The sequence below is a fragment of the Oncorhynchus nerka genome, linkage group LG8 (genome assembly GCF_034236695.1).
Source record: "Oncorhynchus nerka isolate Pitt River linkage group LG8, Oner_Uvic_2.0, whole genome shotgun sequence".
Classification (NCBI taxonomy): Eukaryota; Metazoa; Chordata; class Actinopteri; order Salmoniformes; family Salmonidae; genus Oncorhynchus; species Oncorhynchus nerka.
In genome coordinates this window covers 35,369,801-35,391,426 of record NC_088403.1, presented here as the reverse complement: position 1 = coordinate 35,391,426, position 21,626 = coordinate 35,369,801, and the positions used below count along the sequence as shown (strand labels likewise).

At 43.6% G+C, this 21,626-nt stretch overlaps 1 protein-coding gene across 2 annotated transcripts in view; it reads right to left on the bottom strand.

Annotated features, from left to right (window-relative positions):
• Positions 1–963: 963 nt before the first annotated feature.
• The window catches only part of rassf3 (Ras association domain family member 3), a 52,066-nt gene continuing 31,403 nt past the window's right edge, over positions 964–21,626 (bottom strand). For both annotated transcript variants that reach the window (XM_029666188.2, XM_029666191.2), the window contains 5 exons: positions 9,668–9,775; positions 7,875–8,030; positions 7,680–7,767; positions 5,993–6,108; positions 964–5,911 (listed from right to left, as the gene is read on the bottom strand). In XM_029666188.2, coding sequence (XP_029522048.2) covers positions 5,762–5,911; positions 5,993–6,108; positions 7,680–7,767; positions 7,875–8,030; positions 9,668–9,775 — 618 coding nt within the window. In that variant the 3' untranslated portion in view covers positions 964–5,761. The remainder of the gene's footprint in view (positions 5,912–5,992; positions 6,109–7,679; positions 7,768–7,874; positions 8,031–9,667; positions 9,776–21,626) is intronic.

Sequence of the window (21,626 nt, the reverse complement as noted above, 5' to 3'; positions counted from 1 at the left end):
CATTATGAATTAGGGAAGATAGCATTCTCCTGGCATCCACAAAACCCAGATTTGTTCGTCGGACTGCCAGATGTTGAAGCGTGAGTCATCACTCCAGTGAACGCATTTCCACTGCTCCAGAGTCCAATGGCGGCGAGCTTTACACCACTCAAGCCGACGCTTGGCATTATGCACAGTGATCTTAGGCTTGCGTGCGGCTGCTCGGCCATGGAAACCCATTTCATGAAGCTCCCAATGAGACAGTTTGGAACTCAGTAGTGAGTGTTGCAACCGAGGACAGATGATTTTAATGCGCTACGCGCTTCAGCATTCACCAGTTCCGTTCTGTGAGCTTGTGTGGCCTTCCACTTCGCGGCTAAGCCGTTGTTACTCCTAGACGTTTCTACTTCACAATAACAGTACTTATATTTTGACGAACTGACTTGTTGGAAAGATGTCATCATATGACGGTGCCACGTTGAAAGTCATTGAGCTCTTCAGTAAGGCCATTCTACTACCAATGTTTGTCTATGGAGATTGCACAGCTGTGTGCTCGATTTAATACACCTGTCAGCAACGGATGTGGCCGAAATAGCCGAATCCACTCATTTGAAGGTGTGTCCACATACTGAAGGTGTGTCCTCAGAGGAGGACCATCTTTCTCAGTGAATTTCATGAATTGTAAAACATTAGTTATTATTAGGTATAACTATACTAAATATAATCGCATCACCAAATAATTGATTAAAACATTGTTTTGCAAAGGTCTACAGTAGCCTCAACAGCACTTTGTAGGGTTGTACAATGATGTAGCCGGAGGATGTCCTCCAGCCTACCAGAGATCTTGCAGCATGAACTGACATTTTCCACCCAATCAAAGGATGAGAGAAATCATCTAGTACTGAAAGCATAAACTTTAGCTAGCTAGCACTGTGTATTGTGTATAAAATGTGGTGAGTAGTTGACTCAAATTAAGAAAAAGGCAATAGTTGAACAGTTTTTAATAAATCCATTTCTTCCAAAATGGAGATGCAAGACAGAAATAGCGAAAGAGTGTCATTTTTTCCCAGTTTCACTTACTTAGCAAATGCAGCTAGCTTGTTTAGCATACTGAAACACCCTCCTCAAACAGAAGGATGCTATGTTAGCTTGCTGGCTATGACTTTCCAACACAACACTGGAACTCTTCCAAGTCAAGGTAAGCTTTTGGTATTACTAATTTATTGCCACCGGGGCCCGCCGGTGTAACTGCTCACTGTACACTGTAACGTTACTGCATGATTGTAGCGGGTTTACTAACACTTTAGTTCTATTAACTATGCTGACATTACTTTAGCTAATATGGTGACAGCGATGTAGGCTGTGTATAACGGTTTGGCTTGGAAAGGTTTTTTCGCCTGGTCACAGAGCTGATGTGTTGTGCATTGAAGTCCACACGCGAAGGGAAGAAGTGAGAAGAGATGCGAGAAGGAATGCAACTTGGCTGCTATGAAAGTGAACCGTGTTAACTCGTGATCAGGGATGTATTCAATCCACCAATTCTGTTGAAAAAAAATGTATATATATATATCTTAAACGGAAGCAAAGGGAAAACGGGGATAAACATACCTGAATTTGTCTAATAGAAACTCTCGTTTTCAACTGTTGGTCTAATGATTACACCCAGGATCAGCTAGATGGAGGCCCAAACTAATGAATTATTTTCAATTGACTGATTTCCTTATATGAACTGTAAGTCAGTAAAATCTTTGAAATTGTTGTATTTTGCATAAATTCAGTCTACATCCATTTTTGGACTTGATATGAACCCATTGATTCTTAAAGAATATACACCTATAAATGCTTTCTGAGCTTAGTTTAAAGGGCAATTCCGCAACTTTTCAACCTCAGTCGTCATCTGCAGCACCAAACCTGTCTACATACTGTATGTGTAAACGGCGTGCTTCTATTTTTTTTAAAGCTTCTTTGTGACAGGGTAGGGTTAAAAATAAACCTTCAACAGGTTTCCAGCCCAAGGGAGGCTATTTTTGTGCTCCCCTTGTCACTGCAAATGTCACTACTTGTCACTACAAAATCCCGGATTATTTCCCCCCTCAACAAAACGCCTTTTTGCATGTTAACCCTGGTATTGTGCTGTAAATAATTACAATTAAGTTGAAGTGCTGGCATTGCCCTTTAACTGTCCTGTAAGAACCCCAAATATAAGCTTGCTTTCTCCAGGGTTTGTAAACAAGGTCGATGTAAACAAAAGTGTATAACCTCAATATGGTTAAAACTAGAATTTTGATATCAAGGATGGTGTCTTAACATCTACAGCTCTGTAAATTAATTTGAAAGTGATTGAATGTATCCAATAGCGGGGAAGATTGTCTGGGCTGCCCCAGCCCGGCCCCTAGAGAGCCCTCCCAATAACATCAACAAGATGCTATTCAGACGAAGAGAAGAGAGCAGGACCTGTAAGTTGAGTTCACAGCCACCTACACAAAGGACCTGACTACAGAGATATGCGGGATGATGAAGAGGCTGCTTCACACTGGCGCAGCCTCCGAGGTCCACAGGAAGAAGCTCACTCCAGGGACCCTCTGAAGATTGAGACCCCAGGCACACAGGCAAAGACATGCTGGTGTAGAAACCGGAGATCTATGAGCTGGTGCCATACACCTGGGCGACCACTGACTTGCCCACCTATTGATGCAGATGCCCCTGCTATGCTGCCCAGCCCTTGTACTACTGCAACACCTTAATGAGCTACCCCCAGTATGGCTATGTACTGGAGATCATCGACGAGGACGTCATCTTACGTAGCAACTGCTGTTTGCACCTTTAGGAGCTGCCTATAGGAGTGCAGTCAGGTCTCATTATTAGTTCAGCATTTTTGATTCAGTGGCCAGATCATTGGATTCACCAATGTTCCCTTTTTTTGTACAATTTAAAACTTTAATAGATGAATTCAGTCCTTTAGAGAAGGCCACATTTGGTAACAATGCAAAAAAAAAGACAAAAAAAAGAAAGTTACCTACAAAAATAAATCTGCATCATCAATAATATAAATAGAATATAGCAACATTTTTTTTCATTATAACATGTCGGTTCAATCCCGTCTCCTCCAAGCTGAGCCCACAGCTGCTGTGTTCATCCACATCCTGGTACTGAACCATCACTAACACTGTCAGCAGAATCATTCCAGGTATAGATCTTACAGTCGCTGCATATAGCACTGCAGCGTCAAACATTAGGGCATAGCTGAAGAGACAGGGGGCCTAGTAATCTTTGGCAAATAACAGTTATGCATCTAACTAGTTTATGTTTATCTATAAAAACTTTCATACATTTGCAAGTTCAACAGTACTGGCCTCTGGTTCCTAAGAGCCACATAGTAGACCTATATGCATTAGGTGTAGATGATGCATGCGTTATAGTATATTTATATGGGTTACTTTAGCAGTCATCCTCCTACATCCCACTTAACAAAGCTAACCAGAGAGCGCTGCCCATGATACAAATTGAAGATAAACCAACTTTCACAGTCTAACAAATCATACAGGAGCTTGTACAAACACCTTACATCTTTCATAAAAGCCACTCATTTCAATAAGGCCTAATTATGAAACATTGTGTAGAATTATAATAGTGGAAGATTGGCATCTGGTAAATGGAGAAGGCAAAGAAAAATCCCTGAATTAAAAGGTAAAGTGCCCAGAAGCTTCAGTAGATCGTAAACTGGTCCGATAGAAGCTCTGTAGATAGATATTAACTTGTCTGATTCAAAGCCCTGATGCTGAGATGTGCAGACCTCTAACTAACTCACACAGGGCCAGTGGTATCTGTCAATGTAACACTGTGCTTTGCAACACCATCTAGCAAGGCTTGCAAAGAAAATGGCTTTTGGATAAAAAAAAATGTGATAGATTTTACCATATCTAATTCCATTAACCCAGTGTTTAAACGTAAATTAAGTTCTGGGTGTGTAACCCCTTATAATAAACTCTAGCTATAAAATGTTCCCTTCATTTGAGGCCTCTAGGAGCATCAGGCAAAACCTAAAATAAATCCAAACATTTTATAATAGCTTCGGTTATAGAACATGAAAACATAAGCAACAGCACATCATATCACCAACAGGCAGACCGAGAGGACAGTTACAGCATTTATCCATAAGGTGGGGCTATATAACCACACCACTACTCTTTCTATAGAGATAAACATGGCAACTAATGCAGTACCATCAGAAAAAACGTCATATAGTACTTGCAGATAAACAAGGCTTTTAAACATGCCAAATCAACATATATTCTTGCATTTGGTCAGTGTGTTTTGATACTGTGCCGAGGGTTGATGGCCCAAAATGCGCTCACTAGTTGCTCTGTCCATTCAATTCATTGTCCATCTATTCCAAAGTACAGTCTCTGTTCAAATGACCTCTCCTGTATCTACCAGAAAATCGATACAACCCTGGTAGATGTAAATACAGTACTGAGAGAGAGAGAGAGACGGACAGGGAGGCAAAATGCGAGAACTTCAAAGCAACAGGTTCTAGCCGCTTTCTCCTAGTCTAGGACACTGAACACATGGCCATGTGACGTCACCTCTACAATAAACTGACTTTATCCTACCAGCCCTGAAGCAGATTAGGACAGATGTAGCCATGTTCAATGACTACCAGAGGAACAGAAATATAGCCATTGTCCTTTGCTGTGATTCCTGACCATGTTATCTGTGGCCACTGGCCTGGCGCTGGCTCCAAGAAGCCCTGAACTTTCTCAGCATAGAAAATCTCTTTTAACATGGAACTCCAAAAACTCTTGTTTGTCACATCCATTTCATTTGTTGTTTTTTTTTTTTACAGTCTTACTTATCTACTTCCTCTAAAACCATTAGTCAACTTCCTAAAATCGTTCCATTCTCACAGCGCTAACCTCTTCTCCTCTGATACTAGTCTCTGTCCAGAGGTCAAAGGTGAGCGGTCAGCTCAAACTCCACTGTCAGTCTGGTCACAAGCGGTCACACTTCCATCCTGACCTCTAAACCCCAAACAGCTTGTGACTGTCAGACTAAAACTGCACCAAATATGCTCCTCCTTTCAAGACCATCACAACCTTCAGTTTAAATACACCACTCTTATTCTGGTTTGTATCATTTGCCTTTTCTAGTTTCTATTTCATCCAAGACTGTGTCCTTTCCATGATAAACCAGTCTAGCCTTTATGTTGCTGATATGTTTTCTGTGCATTAACCCCGGTGAGAGAAATCAGTGAGCACACGCTTTGGGGGTTGGATTGCTGCCACGCCTTCATAGAACACAATAAAACAATTTCTGCAAAGAAACAGAACAAAGCTTCACCCACATAAATTAAAAAAACAATATGTACAAACCCTTGCATCCACCAATTAAATAAAAATGCAAAATAAATGGATTCAAATATTCGGGGGTTTGAATCATTCACGTGTTCAAAAAGGTCATTCTAAAAGAATTTAAAAAATGGCAATAACCAGAAGGATCAAAAGAGAGTGAACAGAAGTGGATATGGCACACAGGGGTGTAGGCCTACTCAGTAAAGACATGGAGCTAGTCTCTTGAGTGCTTAATGCCAAGTCCAGGCTGAACGCAGTGGAACCACAGTTGCCCTCTAGTGTCCATCTAGTGTATTGCACATAGGGTCCACAGGTAAAATCTAGAGTTTATTCCAGCTCTCCAGTTTCTGAATCAGGTTGGACCAGTTTCCCCCTCAGTGTCCCTTAGACTGGATTCTGGTTCCCAGCCCTCTCTCCTCCGGGGACAGTAGTTACCCCGGCCCCCCTGCTGCTCTCATGGCCTCCTGCAGTTTGAGTCTGTAGTTGTCGTAACGACGCGTCACGGAACACACCCGCTCAGTCTCCTCCTTCTCCAGCATCCTTAGGAAGTTACTCAACTCTGCGATGGAGAACGCTTCCCACTGGAAGAGGAGAGAGGTATGGTTAATACAGGGAGCATGAGTGTGTGTTTAGTGTGTGTGGGAGTTCAGTGTGCGTCTTACCATGACCTCGCCAGTCTGCTGTTCTCTCAGGACAAAGCCCAGCGTGTCGGTGTTGGGACCTGCTAGCAGACGCAGGAACAACGGATGCTCTCCCTCCGACAGCTTACACATGTACTCTACAGGAGGAAACACACAATAATATTCTGTGGTTATAATTCATGATTATTAGGGTTTATTCTACAGAAGGGTTCAATGTCAAGTCGGGGGGGTGCTGTAAAAACACGAATGAGAGCTTTAGTAAAAAATAATATATTTTTTTTAGTTTTGGCTACATACCATGGGGGTAAGCACACACGGAAAGCAGCCCGGTCAGATCAGAGAGACCGACGTCTTTCATGCGAGTCAAGTCACCAGGCAGCCCTAAACCCTCCTGCATGCTCCATATCCAGAGACAGCAGCTCACGCCACTACATGCTCTCAGCCTGTCCCTCTACAGTAGAGGCTCCCGCCTGCCTGCTAGGCCAAGCCTACAGGCTCTCCTATTAAAAACACAGCTGCTGAAAGGGACTAGCTCTACACAGCTATGTACCAGATGGTGCCATGGTAGTACAGTACTTTAGCCGTCCATCTCAGCAGGACTGGGAGAGACCCGCGTTCCATGCCAGATTCAGACATCACCGTGGCATTTCTTGCGGCAGGCAGGGGCTTTAAGTTTACACCATCGGAATGGGTCATAAGTTAGACGTGCATACATTTACCATTCCTCATAGATCACGCAGTAACCACAGATCTAGGGTCAGAGTTATGACGCCTCAAATCCTGACCATTTCGAACTGAGTCCGTGCCCCATACAGCCCAGCACACACAAACCCCCCCCCCCCCCCATGTTTTTAATTGGACCACAGTATATACTGTCTAGACAGACATTAACAGGCTCAGACCTCTTCATGTACCGAAGGGAAAACACTGCAAACACGCACAACGTCAAAGCTAGCGTCCAAGTCACGCTGTCCTAGAGGTCTGGGATAGCGGGTGTGCGCATTTCCCTTGACATAATGAAGAGCTGTCAGATTACACAACAGTGTGAGATTGTGCAGTCTGTCACGGTCTGTCTATTGTCGGCACTGCAACTCGGCTGGAAGTCTGACCTATTCACAACCATAAGCTACCTGCACTCCTATTCCCGACTACTCTACCCCTAACCCCACCCAGTCTTCAGTAAGATGGGTTTATCTCCTGCTCTGTGGTATAGGGACTGATCCATCTTTGCTTGTCTGCTGGTGGTCTCAGACTCTGAGCCGGGTGAAGGTCCATGCTGAACCTCACCAGCGAGTTGCCCTCTCCATCTTATTTAGCAGAGCCCTCTCCATCTTATCTAGCAGAGCCCTAAAATAGGAAGAACAGTAGCGGGGGGGGGGGGGGGGGGGCTCTCCACAGGCTGGCTGGTTGAGAACAGCTGCTGCTGTACACGGTGTGTGTGTTCCTTCCCTGGTGGGGCATTCCAGCCACAGGGGTGAAAAGTAATGTGTGTGTGTGGGCAGCCCTGTGGCATTCAGCAACATGAGGGCGAGGCGTCTAGAAATACACACCCTAAACCCTACAGATACCGACACACACTATGTTCAGACACCAGCCCAGTTCTGGCATGCATGCTATCCAGCCAGCTAACAGACTGGCATCTATAGCATGACAAACCAACTACAATGTCTCCTATAGCCAGAAAGACAGACCACACACAAACACTTACCTTGCTCATCCCTGCGGCAGCGTTTGTACAGGGCATATTTAGCAGGGTTGTCAGCTACAGTGAACTTGGTCAACAGGGCCTGAATCACCTGATGGAAACAAAGATTAGCATCAGTGTTCATATATAATTATAGCCATTTTCTACTAAATCACTGCACGCAGGTTGTACGTAACTGTGTGCGTGTGTGAGACCCACCTGTCGTACGGTGTTGTTGGAGCTGATGTGAAGAGTGTTAATCGCCCCCTGGGGGAGGTAGAAGGCTTCCTCTCCTCCCTGGCCCCCTCGTACTGTGACGGGTCTCCTCAGCTCCAACTGCACCTTAATGAACCCCGTATACACACCACTGGGGTTCTACAGGGAGGGAGGGAGACCGGTTAGGATACTGCAGGGCAACACAGAACAGGTACACAAGCACTCATGTTCGCACACAGTAAGCTCTGTCATGTCTGTGTGAGAGATGACCAGATGATGGGGTGGGTGGGGGCTTCACATTAATTACCAGATGGAGCCCAGATTTGTGGGCTCATCTTTAAACCCATTACTTCACATGCCATCCCCCTGTGGACGTGACAGCACTGTGCGAGAGAGCGTGTTTAGCAGTGGTGTAAAGGTACTTAAGTAAAAATACTTTAAAGCACTACTTAAGTTGTTTTTGGGGGTTACTTTACCATTTATATTTTTGTCAACTTTTACTTCACTACATTCTTAAAGCAAATAATGTACTTTTTTACGCCATACATTTTCCCTTACGCCCAAAAGTACTCGTTACATTTGAATGCTTAGCAAGACAGAAAAAGGGTCCAATTCACGCACATCTAAAGAGAAAATCCCTGGTCATCCCTACTGCCTCTGATCTGACGGACTCACTAAAAACAAATGCTTTGTTTGTAAATGTCTGAGTGCTGTAGTGCGCCTCTGGCTATCTTATTATTATTATTTTACAAAATATGGCACCGTGTGGTTTGCTTAATATAAGGAATTATCCATACTTTTAAAACCAAATACTTTTAGACTTTTACTGGATGACTCACTTCTACTTGATTCATTGTCTATTAAAGTATCTTTACTTTAAGTTAAAAAAAAAGAAAAGAAAAAGACAATGGGGTACTTTTTCCACCACTGGTGTTTAGAAGAAGGTTATTAAAGGAGAAGAGATGAAACGCATCAATCAGCTGACTGCCACTACTAAAATGCACCATCACGGAGTTTTGTTTCTATAGAGAAAGAGAACAAAGAGTGACTTGTGGTTGTGATAGATGGACAGATCAGGGACACAAAGAGAGGCGAGAAGTGGGAGCAAACAAAGACATTCTAAAAGACAACAAGACGGCAGTAGAGTCATTATGCCAGCCTGACTGCATGTTTTAGATGAGACTGACAGGTCTGATCGCATGGACTAGATGGACATCAATGTGAATCAAAGAACAGTGGTTTCGAACTTTGACCCAGAAGGAAATAAGTATGCTAGTTATTCATCTGATACATCTCTCTCAGACAGGCCTGTTCCAGACAGCTAGTCTGGTGAACATGTGCTGTGTGCCACCATCATGCCCGCAGCTTGGTGAGCAGTCAGTTAGACAGAGCTGGTCCTCTTCCACATAACAGGGGAGGTCAGGACAACAGAGCTTCTGTTCAATCATCATCCTTATCATTAGTAAACAGAGGAAGGAAGGAGCGATGTGGTGGAAACATGCAGCAAGCAAACGTGTGTGTCACGTCTCTTGTGGATCAGGAGGGGATAGATAACGCACAACACGTGAGAGCTGAATGAGCCTTTACAGTTCAGCTCTGAAGGCTGGCAGAACCACGCACACACTCGTGGCAGAGATAACCATCAGAGCCTGACGGTCATACAAGTTCGTTTAGGGATGAGGGGGTCAAAAGTGGGAAGCTAGGTCAGAAGGGATGATAAACCGAGGTAGCCTAATGTCTGATGGAGGAGTTGGGTTATGGGTTAGTGGATGGGGTCAGGGTTAGAGGTCACTTACCAGGGTCATTTTGAGGTGGTCCTTGGAGGAGGAGTTGTACAGCTCGACCTTCTGTCTGATCTCCTCTCTGCTGAGATGAGTCCGTAACTCCCTTTCCTGCTCCACATCCTGATAGACAGAAACAGAGAGAGTTAAGTGGTGTTATTACATGTGTTATGGCCTGAAGAGATTGGTAAGATCAGCTGATACAGATCGACATAGAGCACACACACACTGACAGGCCTCCAGCCCTGGGCCTGCCAGTGTTGTCCTGACCTTCATTTGGAGGACCTAGATAAGGGATGTTCAACTGGCGGGGCCCAGGCCAGATCTAGCCCGTTTATTATTTTATACTGGCCCTTTGATTAATTGTGCACATTAATGAAAGATCTTTAAAATAATAATAATAATAATAATAATAATAATAAAAGCCAATATCGGACGTTCAGTTCCAGAACGACAAGCACTATGGTGGTTGTCTATAGTGTGGTTTCTAGCGCCTATGTGGCATGTTGATTCTACATATGGAGTCTAGCGTTTGAACGGATTAAGTTACAAAATATTTATATATTATTATATATTACCACATTTCTAAAAGCTACGACTAAGGAACAGATACGTGCCTTCTATTTCCCTCATACACACAAGGACTCAAAAGGTAGTGTGACAAAACATGTCTAATGACTGAGGGAAATTAATTCAAAGCATACTTCCTTCAGACTGGAATTTTGCATTACCTAACGACACACTGCATTCTTTGTTATTTATTGAGATGCTTAGTTTTCAGATGATTTTAAAACGACCTATTTACTTTTAGAACCTTATAATATTTGTTTAAATAAAACAAAAAGTGAGCATCAATGTTTGTTGCACCTAGACTCACGTGACTTCTTTCCTAATTACTTTTGGCAACATTTCCTTTTAAGAAAAGTGCTTCATTTGTGGTTATGCGTTGCTTTCTTTCCACCTGACAGGTGTGGCATATCAAGAAGCTGATTAAAACAGCATGATTACACAGGTGCACCTTGTGCTGGGGCAATAAAAGGCCACTAAAACATGCAGTTGTCACAACAATGTCACAGAGGTCTCCCTTGAGGGAGTGTGCAAATGGCATGCTGACTGCAGGAATGTCCACCAGAGCTGTTGTCAGAAATGTTTGTTAATTTTCTACCATAAGCCGCCTCCAATGTTGTTTTAGAGAATTTGGCAGTAAGTCAAACCGGCCTCACAACCGCAGACCAAGCTCAGGACTTCCACATCCGGCTTCTTTTGGCTCCCGTGTGGCACAGCGGTCTACTGCATCTCAGTGCAAGAGGCATCACTACAGTCCCTGGTTCAAATTCAGGCTGTATCACATCCGGCCGTGATTGGGAGTCACGTAGGGCGCCGCATATTTGGCCCAGCGTCATCCGGGTTTGGCCGTCATTGTAAGTAAGAATTTGTTTTTCACTGACTTAGTTAAAAAGGCAATACACCCCAAAAAATAAATGTTTAATTCTTCACCTGCGGGATCATCTGAGATCAGCCACCCGGAGAGCTGATGAGGATTATTTCTGCCGGGAATAAAGCCCCTTTGTGGGTAAAAACTCATTCTGATTGGCTGCGCCCCTGCCTAGTCATATGAAATCCATAAATTAGGGTCTAATGAATACATTTCAATTGACTGATTTCCTTATATGAACTGTAAATCAGTAAAAAAAAAAAAAAATTTACATTTACATTTAAGTCATTTAGCAGACGCTCTTATCCAGAGCGACTTACAAATTGGTGCGTTCACCTTAAGACATCCAGTGGAACAGCCACTTTACAATAGTGCATCTAAATCTTTTTAGGGGGGTGAGAAGGATTACTTTATCCTATCCTAGGTATTCCTGAAAGAGGTGGGGTTTCAGGTGTCTCCGGAAGGTGGTGATTGACTCCGCTGTCCTGGCGTCGTTGTCCTGGGAGGCGAGCAGGCCAGAGGTGGATGAACGCAGTGCCCTTGTTTGGGTGTAGGGCCTGATCAGAGCCTGGAGGTACTGAGGTGCCGTTCCCCTCACAGCTCCGTAGGCAAGCACCATGGTCTTGTAGCGGATGCGAGCTTCAACTGGAAGCCAGTGGAGAGAGCGGAGGAGCGGGGTGACGTGAGAGAACTTGGGAAGGTTGAACACCAGACGGGCTGCGGCGTTCTGGATGAGTTGTAGGGGTTTAATGGCACAGGCAGAGAGCCCAGCCAACAGCGAGTTGCAGTAATCCAGACGGGAGATGACAAGTGCCTGGATTAGGACCTGCGCTGCTTCCTGTGTGAGGCAGGGTCGTACTCTGCGGATGTTGTAGAGCATGAACCTACAAGAACGGGCCACCGCCTTGATGTTAGTTGAGAACGACAGGGTGTTGTCCAGGATCACGCCAAGGTTCTTAGCGCTCTGGGAGGAGGACACAATGGAGTTGTCAACCGTGAAATTGATGCATGTTGCATTTAGATTTGTGTTTAGTAGTTGGTATCGCCCTACCCTAGTTGATTTTGGAAAATAAATCTAGGGGAAACACTGGAATCACACGCATACAACCGTCATGCATCTCACACACCCTGTATCTTATTGGGTCTCCCCCTCAAGGCAAGGGTCCACCACAGCAGAGACGACTCATCCATAGGACAGAAGTGCACCAGGCCCAACCCATAGTTATGTAACCAATGTTCTCCCCAGATCCAGAGAGAGTCTTTCTGCTGAAGGCTGTGACCGTCACACACAAAGTTTAAACTCCTAGAAAGTAGAAGGATCTGACTTCAGAGTTCGTTGATAACGATAACTGAATTTTAGTCATATTTCTTAATGGACATGACTGCAGCTTCCTCTCCATTTCACCCTGGATCATGCAGTCATAGCAGACACGCGACATTCTCCGTGTGTGCCTGAAGGTCCAAAGTCCAGACAGCGCTGTGTGTTCTTACATGGGCATAGTGCTTCTCTGCTCTAAGGCTCCTAGATACTAAAAACAAACCTAAACCCCAGTCAGTATCCTGACAAGACCTAGCAGGCACTGGACACCTTATAAGGCCACACTGCACGAGAGACCAGGGTGCCAACTTGTGTGTACACACACACACACACACAGAAGAGTCCACCTTAGGCAATAACATTGATTGTGGAGTGGTATGGTTCTAATAGCTAATACTAGTGTTCTCTTTCATGTCAACATCAAGGCAGTAAAAAGAATGCATGCCCTTCTGGAGGTGCTTCTGATTGACTTGTTTTTACTGCCTACCACAGAGGACAACAGGCTCATAAAGTAACAGAACAGAGCTCCTTACTGTTACGGTTAGCAATGGATGTGGTCTAATGCTGTGGTTTAGACTCTTGCCGCAGCCAGCTGTCTTCGCAGACTGGGAACTGGGCTTGGTGGAGCTGTAGTAGGATGGGCCTTGACTGTTGGTCAAGTCCACCTAGGTCACAGCTGATTCAGGTGGCTCACAGTAAGACCCAGGGGATTATGGGTAGCCACAGAGAAAGAGGTTGGTGATGGTTTTGACAACACTTAATAGCCGCTATTGCATGGGCCATAACCACTCTTGGGTTGTGAGAGAAAAGATTTGGGTTGGTTACTGTGTTAAAAATAATTTGTCTTCTCATCCTCTCCAACCAGCTCTATAGGATTACCTCTGTTTCAAACAGAACCTCGCAGACGTCATGATCAACTACATCAGATGACTCCGCACTGAGCCAGTTCATGACCGCGGTCTTGAACAAACTAACATCAGTATCATTACTTTGGGTTACGAGGCAGAGTATATAAAAGGGAGTGTATTTGAGTCCATACAGACAGATGAGGATGGGGCAGACAGGAGAGGGTTAAGAGGAGCACCAGTGAGACAGAGCATGACAGGCAAAAGGCTAAACAAACAAACATCCCAATGAGGTAATGGACAAAAAAAAAAAAAAACAGCCTTCACTCCCACACAGTGTTTGTTATAGCCACGGGCCACTACACTGCAGCCGGTGAGGGGGAGAACAGAAAGACAGCAGAACAGACACTCCCTGAGAGTTCAACCTGTTGCTCTTTCTTCACCCATCACTGTAGTTACTGCAGCATCAAGGTTAATGAATGCCAGTCGGATTAGACTCCGTTAAATGAACTACAAGCCTATACTCTCCCTCTGTACTCGGATTGAAGTAAGCAGTTAAGCAACTTTTCCTGGGGCAGGCAGGGTTAGCTGGGGTGGCAACGGTATAAGAGCAGGACTGATAAAGAGAAAGAGAAGTAGTTTTTAGGGTAAAGAGTCAGTAGGCCGAGCAACGAGGGATAGTGGTCGGTAAAGATGCTCTGGGATTGACTGCTTAGAGTAAGCCTTAGTAAGTAGAGTTACAATGAGTTCAGTTAAGTAGAGGTGTTGTAGCTTAACGTGTGAAGTAATGTGTGTGGTGTGTTCTAAGAATAGAGATAAGGCTATGCTTTGTGTCATCAGACTGGTTTCTCCAGCGCTTCTCTCAGTCAGGCGAGGAACAGGTTTGACTGACTAATTAAGATAACATCAGCTATGTAGGTAATCCGTTTACAGACGGACAGATCCAGAGCAAATATATATATAGGAAAAGCTGGAAATAGACTAAACACCCCTGACTTAATCTACATCTGGGTGGGCATGGATATTGTTCTACATAAAGATCTGGTATGGGAAGAGCAATTTGACCATGTGTTATGGTATTTTGTGATGACAGTCTCAATCAGTGCCACAGCACTGTAGCAACTATCCCCCCCATGTGAGACTTCCTCTGCAGCTTAGAGGGGAAGTCCACAGCAGCCACGCCTTTCCTCCGCATAACAGACATCGATAATCCTCAACTAATGCAGGTTATGTAGACTTAAATCAAGCATACACCTCATTCAGTACAAGCCCACTTGGAGAGCTCCTATACTACCACTAAACCACAGCCAATTCCCTGACACCACACTTCAAAACACAGTATTAATTTGGACCTGGAGGGGTTCCAACAGCTATTTGCCGTACTGGAGTCCGACCCAGTACTGCATGCACAAACACACAGAATAGCATAGGACAGACTAAATCACTCCAATGACTGCAGCAGGAGTGTGTGATCCATCCCTTAGTGTCCCACAGGGTAGACCAGAAGTGAATTCCTGCTCAGTGGGCTCAGAGTCAGGGTGACAGTGAGCAAGTCCATCCTGCCTCCTGTGGTGTCGATGGACTCTCATAACTGAAAGTGGCTTTACTTAACCTCTTGAAACTAGGGAGCACTATTTTTATTTTTGGGAAAAATAACATTCCCAAAGTAAATGGCCTATTTCTCAGGACCAGATGCTAGAATATGCATATAATTGACAGCTTAGGATAGAAAATCAAGTTTCCAAAACTGTCAAAATATATGTGAGTATAACAGAACTGATATTGCAGGCGAAACCCTGAGGAAAACCCAATCAGGAAGTGCCTCTTATTTTGAAACCGTTGTGTTCCTAATGCATCCCAAATTGGCCATTGAAAGGGATATCAACCAGATTCCTTTTTCTACGTATTCCCTAAGGTGTCTACAGCCTTTAGACGTAGTTTCACACCTTTGTTGAAGAATGAGCGTAAACGACTACATTGCATAAGTGGCCAGCTGAGGGCTCTGTCAATTGCCAATTGTCCCAGTTGATATATTATCGAATAGATATTTGAAAAACCACTTGAGGATTGATTATAAAAAACGTTTGCCATGTTTGTCGATATTATGGATATAATTTGGAAAAAAAATTGGCGTTGTCGTGACCGCTATTTCCGGTGAATTTCTCAACATAACCAACAAACGGAGGTATTTTAGGTATAAAAATATTGCTGTCTAACTGGGAGTCTCATGAGTGAAAACATCTGAAGATCAAATGTAAATGATTCATTTGATTGCTTTTCTGATTTTTGTGACCAAGCTTCCTGCTGCTAGCTGGACATAATGCTATGCTAGGCTATCGATAAACTTACAAATGCTTGTCTTGCTTTGGCTGTAAAGCATCATTTCAAAATCTGAGATGACAGGGTGATTAACAAAAAGCTAAGCTGTGTTTCGCTATATTTCACTAGTGATTTCATGAATATGAATATTTTCTAGTAATATTTTTTGACCGTTGCGCTAGTGTAGTTTATGACAATTCTCCCGGATCCGGGATGGGTAGTTCCAAGAGGAGTAAGGAGATCAATATTTTTGCACTAGTTGGCTGTACATGCAGCATCCCAGTACTTTTTCTTCTTTAATTGTTCTGTCTTTTTAAAAATAGGGAGCCAATTGGTTTTAAGTAGCATATAACTGACCTAAACACCTGGAAATGTTAAGTTCACATTTGTATCCATTGCCTTAAAAACGCATCTCAAGTGCAAATGCACTGTTTAGCGCACATCTGAAGGCCGGGGGGCATTTAGGACGTCTACTGCGAATTGCTCAAATATCCTAATGACTATGATTAGAGGTCGACCGATTAATCGGAATGGCCGATTAATTAGGGCCGACTTCAAGTTTTGAAAAAAACATAATCGGTTGACCTCTATGATCGCACTTCCTCAATTCAAATATTATGGCGACACTAAACCAATGATAGTTTGGTATGGTTTAGGAACTTGGGAACCAAGCTCGAGTTAGTGTAGTCCTGTTATTGCCTGGACTTGTTGAATATCTTTGCCCCTAGGAAAAAAAAATTACATTGGAAAAAAGAGAATTTGAGGGGGCAGTTTGGAAAAAACTAATCCAGTCAGAATCATCCTGTGGAATAACAGACATTCTGGGTTAATAACTACGTAACCAACGTTCTCTAGTAATACAAGTCCCGTGCGAATGTGCCTAATTGTCTAAGAAAATTGAGAGCGCAAACCAACTTAATTAGGTTTATAATCAACGGCGTAACTGTTAAATGTGCCTATCATTATAAATCATCCACATATACAGTACTAGTCAAAAGTGTGGACCACACTCATTCAAGGATTTTTCTTTATTTTTACTATTTTCTACATTGTAGAATAATAGTGAAGACATCAAAACTATGAGAACACATGGAATCATGTAACCAAAAAGTGTTATAAAATTTGATTTGTTTTTATTTTAGATTCTTCAAAGTAGCCACCCTTCGCCTTGATGACAGCTTTGTCATCAAGGGGTCCAAACTTTTGACTGGTACTGTACATCTACAGAAATAAGACATAGCTTGCTTCTGTTGCCTGTTTGAGTGTTTGTTTATTAGCCTACTGATTCCTCATGCAAGTGCAAAATGTTGAATAAAAGTAATTTCACAGATTTGGCTGTTTTAAATCTTTGCAATGCTGTAATAACGGCTATGCAATTAGGCCTAAGAGCGTGTCCTGCTTGGTCTTAATACCATAACTTACTTAGGCGTATATTTCAATATCTAGGCTACTGTGTCAATCAATCAATTATTAATTCGTTCATGTCATCACACAGGGAGCTTGTAATCTAACAGCAACTGTTTGGCATGCATCATACTCTCATACCCTCCTTCTTGAGCTCCAGTAGTTTCCACAACTAAGTTTAATGTCTTCCACAGATCTGACTTCCCCTTTCCCTCCTGAACAACCAGTAAACATTTGCCCGTTTCGAGTTTATTTTTCACATCCTACACATCCATTTTGCTGCTTGTTATAAGCAATTTCTGTGATTTTGTAGGCTATAGGTCACATGCATGCAATGCTTACATGTTTCACGTAAAGAGAGCAAGGGTTAATGGGAGGTTCTCTAAACAAATTGGGGATTTTGGTAACAGAAGTGGTGACAGTGCAATAAACACTATGGTGCCTTTTCACTGCAGTAGGGAGGAGAGAAAGACAACATGCACCAGTCACACAGGCACTTGCTGTCATTTTTTTTTAACAGTGTGACTATTGGGCTTGGAGTCATTTGTGTCTATTATTTAATCAAACAGACAAGCTCAGTGCATTTGCAGTTGGTTTTATTCAAACAATGTGTCTATATATGGAAGAATACATTTAACAGTGACCATTCGATTGGTCGAAAGAACAGGACGACTCTTGGTCGACCACGATTATATATATATTTTTGATTACAGTTACTTATTTTATAATAAAGCCTTCGTATCCAAATTAAAATTACACATGATCTAAAAGTAACTTCTATTGCCAACTTTGTAAAAATAGACTACATAAAGCCCAAAAAATTATAATATTGCAGCCTGCATGTAGAAAATATCCTGATTAAAATCCAGGAAGCTGGTGCTAACAAACTTGAAGCATCGTGTAAAATATTCTGGGCCCTCGGAGTTATCCCACACCAGTGAGCACCAGACAGACACATCTGTAGCCTATTTGCGCAATAAGAAGCATAAGAAGTAAATCAAGTAGGCATATTTTATGAAGTTTCCACTGGATAAGAGCATGATTTTATTTGTACTTTCCCCCCCAAGCTGAGAGAGAGCTGGAAATGGATGTAAAAAGACTTTGTTAACTTGCCGTATGAGGTGAAAAAACAATTAATTTGATAACTCACTCCCACTAATGAGCCGTGGAGCTTAAGACAAATCAGAAATACGATCACATTTATAAGCCTACATTTGCGCGCAGGCCAGGTAGCCGAGGCCTACTTCTACGCGTAATCAGACGCGCGTCCTTACTTAACATTGACAGGAGTGCTCCAAACAAAACACAATGAATATATTGATAACTCGTAAACTGAACGAAACAAACCAAAACTTGTGTAGCCTAGGTTGTGCGCTCTGCAAACAATGTGTCCACTCTAACAATGAAAACTGTACGAGACTAATAATCTCATATATACACACACACACATACACACTGGGGCAAAAAAGTATTTAGTCAGCCACCAATTGCGCAAGTTCTCCCGCTTAAAAAGATGAGGTCTGTAATTTTCATCATAGGTACACTTCAACTATGACAGACAAAATTAGAGAAAAAAATTCCAGAAAATCACATTGTAGGATTTTTTATGAATTTATTTGCAAATTATGGTGGAAAATAAGTATTGTGGAGCCCCAGATCGAGGAAGATTATCAGTGGTCTTGTATGTCTTCCATTTCCTAATAATTGCTCCCACAGTTGATTTCTTCAAACCAAGCTGCTTACCTATTGCACATTCAGTCTTCCCAGCCTGGTGCAGGTCTACATCCAAAGAACACCATACCTACATTCTTCCTAATCTTCTTCTGGATCATCCAAATTCTCTCATCTTTTTAAGTGGGAGAACTTGCACAATTGGTGGCTGACTAAATACTTTTTTGCCCCACTGTATATATAAAATACTGGTGAGCCATTGGCGTGGCCTCCGCAATGGATTATGCCACAGACAGGTGTCAATCAAGACGTTTTAGTTGTTGTAACTCAATCAAGACGTTTTAGTTGTTGTAACAGCGACGAAAGAAAATAAAAATTCTAGGCCAACCAAAAGCTTATTGCCCAAACAATCGACCAGCCGACTAAAGGGGGTCAGTTCTCCGCCAACACAGCTGTAAAGCATCACCACACAAGAGTGCGCTGATAATGCAACTCTTCGCCCCTCAACCCCAAGTGGCTTCTTGCCAGGATGTTCCAGCACAGGTATTGGTTTTCTAAGACTCATGAAATATAGGCTTAATATCAGTGTGCGGAGTACGACTGCCTGGACAGACAGGTTTCATTACAGCAGCACATGGCCTAGGCCTGTAATAAAGACATTACATCACTGTGGTCCAATAACAAGACTGTTCTACTTCCTCACGCCTCAGCTCCTCAGGCTTTTTACCACACCCCATCCTCCCCAATCTCTTCATCTGATCAGCCACTGTTACCCAACTCCGTGTGTGTTTTTCAACAATGGGGAGTAAGCATGGGGTGGTGAGAAGTGACATTATGAAAGGCAGACTTCCCTGTTCTTCAGTAGCCATGTTAGTGTGTGAGGCAATATAACATTTCACAGCACTGAAAGACCAGTCCTTTGAGAACCCAGGTCAACAATAACCCAGACTTCCACTGTTGAGTTTTATTAGCTGGCTCTGTGGAAACCTGGACCCTGCACTACAGACCACAGACACACACAGGCCTGTTAACGAGGGAGACAGGGATGATTGACAGTTCACATAACTGCCTGGGGAGGATTCATCATGCATCAAACCAATGTGCTGGGTCAGCTTGTGGTTAACCTAATGTAGCAATACACACTGGCTATAGTATGTAGCCTAGGCCTATAACATGGCATTGAGCAATGAGAGACACATGGGGAATACAGTAACAAATAGCACTAGGCCCAGCACTGTTCCTCTGTCTTCCTGATCCACTTCTTGCTTTAGAGTGGATCTCCATCTCAGAGACAAAACAGGCTTGGCTTCAGACAGGTCTAGTTACAGTAACATGGAAAACATTCCTATAGAGCAACACAATGAGGATAATAAAGAGGGATGAAAAACAGGTGTGTCTGTGGCAAGAGACAGGAATACAATAGAACACACAAGAGAGCAGAATGTGGAATATGGGGACAACTGAGCAGATGTGATACTATGTGGTTCACTCGGGGAGGAAGTAGACTTGTCTGACTAACGACTCATACAGTATCTACCATAAAAAACTGCCACGGAGGTATGAAGCGGCAAGGAGCTAGCCTGTAGAACTAGTCTATGGGGAGTAGCATAGACCCACTCTCTATCATGTCTAACTCGCACTTAGCAAAGACAGACAGGAACCATTCTGCAGAGAGCGTAACAAGAGCAATAGCACCAACACGCTCCGCTAGACCACTCAGTCGGCATGGCTGCAGGGAACCTGCAGTGGAAAATGAATTGAAGGTCCTTGGCTGCAAGGTACAGACTGTCACATCAAACACAACCTCTGGGAAGCTACTGTACTAACAGTTCCAAGCCAGTCAAAACAGGCTAACACTATAACTGTAGACTAAACTCTGACGATCAAAACTGCACTACTGTAAATCAACGTTGATGAAAGGCTCTCAACTGGAGTATGGAGACATTGACAAGCCTCTCATAGTGAAACTGAAGGTCTGATAATAATATTGGCCTAAAGGCAGCTAGCTAACCGGCATTAACTAACTATAGGCTACTCTCCTGTGACAATAATTAACTCAGCCTGCCTGTGTGTGTGTGACATTAGATAGATAAGCGCCAGTAGCCTACTACAACTATAGCGGCCCTGTTCCGAGAAACACAGTAGTCACGTTTTACCATGAACATGTTCAAAACTGAATAAGTGCTGAATTAAATCCATTCAAAATAGAAGTAAGAACACATGATACCAGGGTTGTGTAACGCATTAATGCATGCTTAGACCATAGTCAGGCACTAACCAAGTGCAGAAACACAGCACACAGAGGCTCTATAGGGTTACAAAGCCACACTTACCAACCTGTCCACGCCCTCTGTGAGGGAATGGGACAGGGGTGTGTTGTTGCTTTTCCTACCATGAATAAACCCATACAACTTGGACATGACAGGTCACAGACCCCCGAGGCTCAGTCACCTCTAAGCACTAATAGAAACCTGAACAGGCCCGTCTCTGGCACAATGGAGTGTGATATGAATGGTTTGGCTGACGGAGAGGACTGTGCTGACAGAAGCCGTAGCCAAAGCCTTCACTAAAATCAGACACAGCTTCAGTACTAGCCAGGGCGGAGACCAGCAGCTATAGCTACACAGTTCAGTGACTGTAGCAGCCAGCCATAGCGGGGCGGTGACTGTAGCAGCCAGCCATAGCGGGGTGGTGACTGTAGCAGCCAGCCATAGCGGGGCGGTGACTGTAGCAGCCAGCCATAGCGGGGCGGTGACTGTAGCAGCCAGCCATAGCGGGGCGGTGACTGTAGCAGCCAGCCATAGCGGGGCGGTGACTGTAGCAGCCAGCCATAGCGGGGCGGTGACTGTAGCAGCCAGCCATAGCGGGGCGGTGACTGTAGCAGCCAGCCATAGCGGGCGGTGACTAAAACCCAGAGAAAAATAATAAGGCTCAGTGAAGACACCAGTAATTGCACCTTTATCTGTTGTTTTACAATGCCAC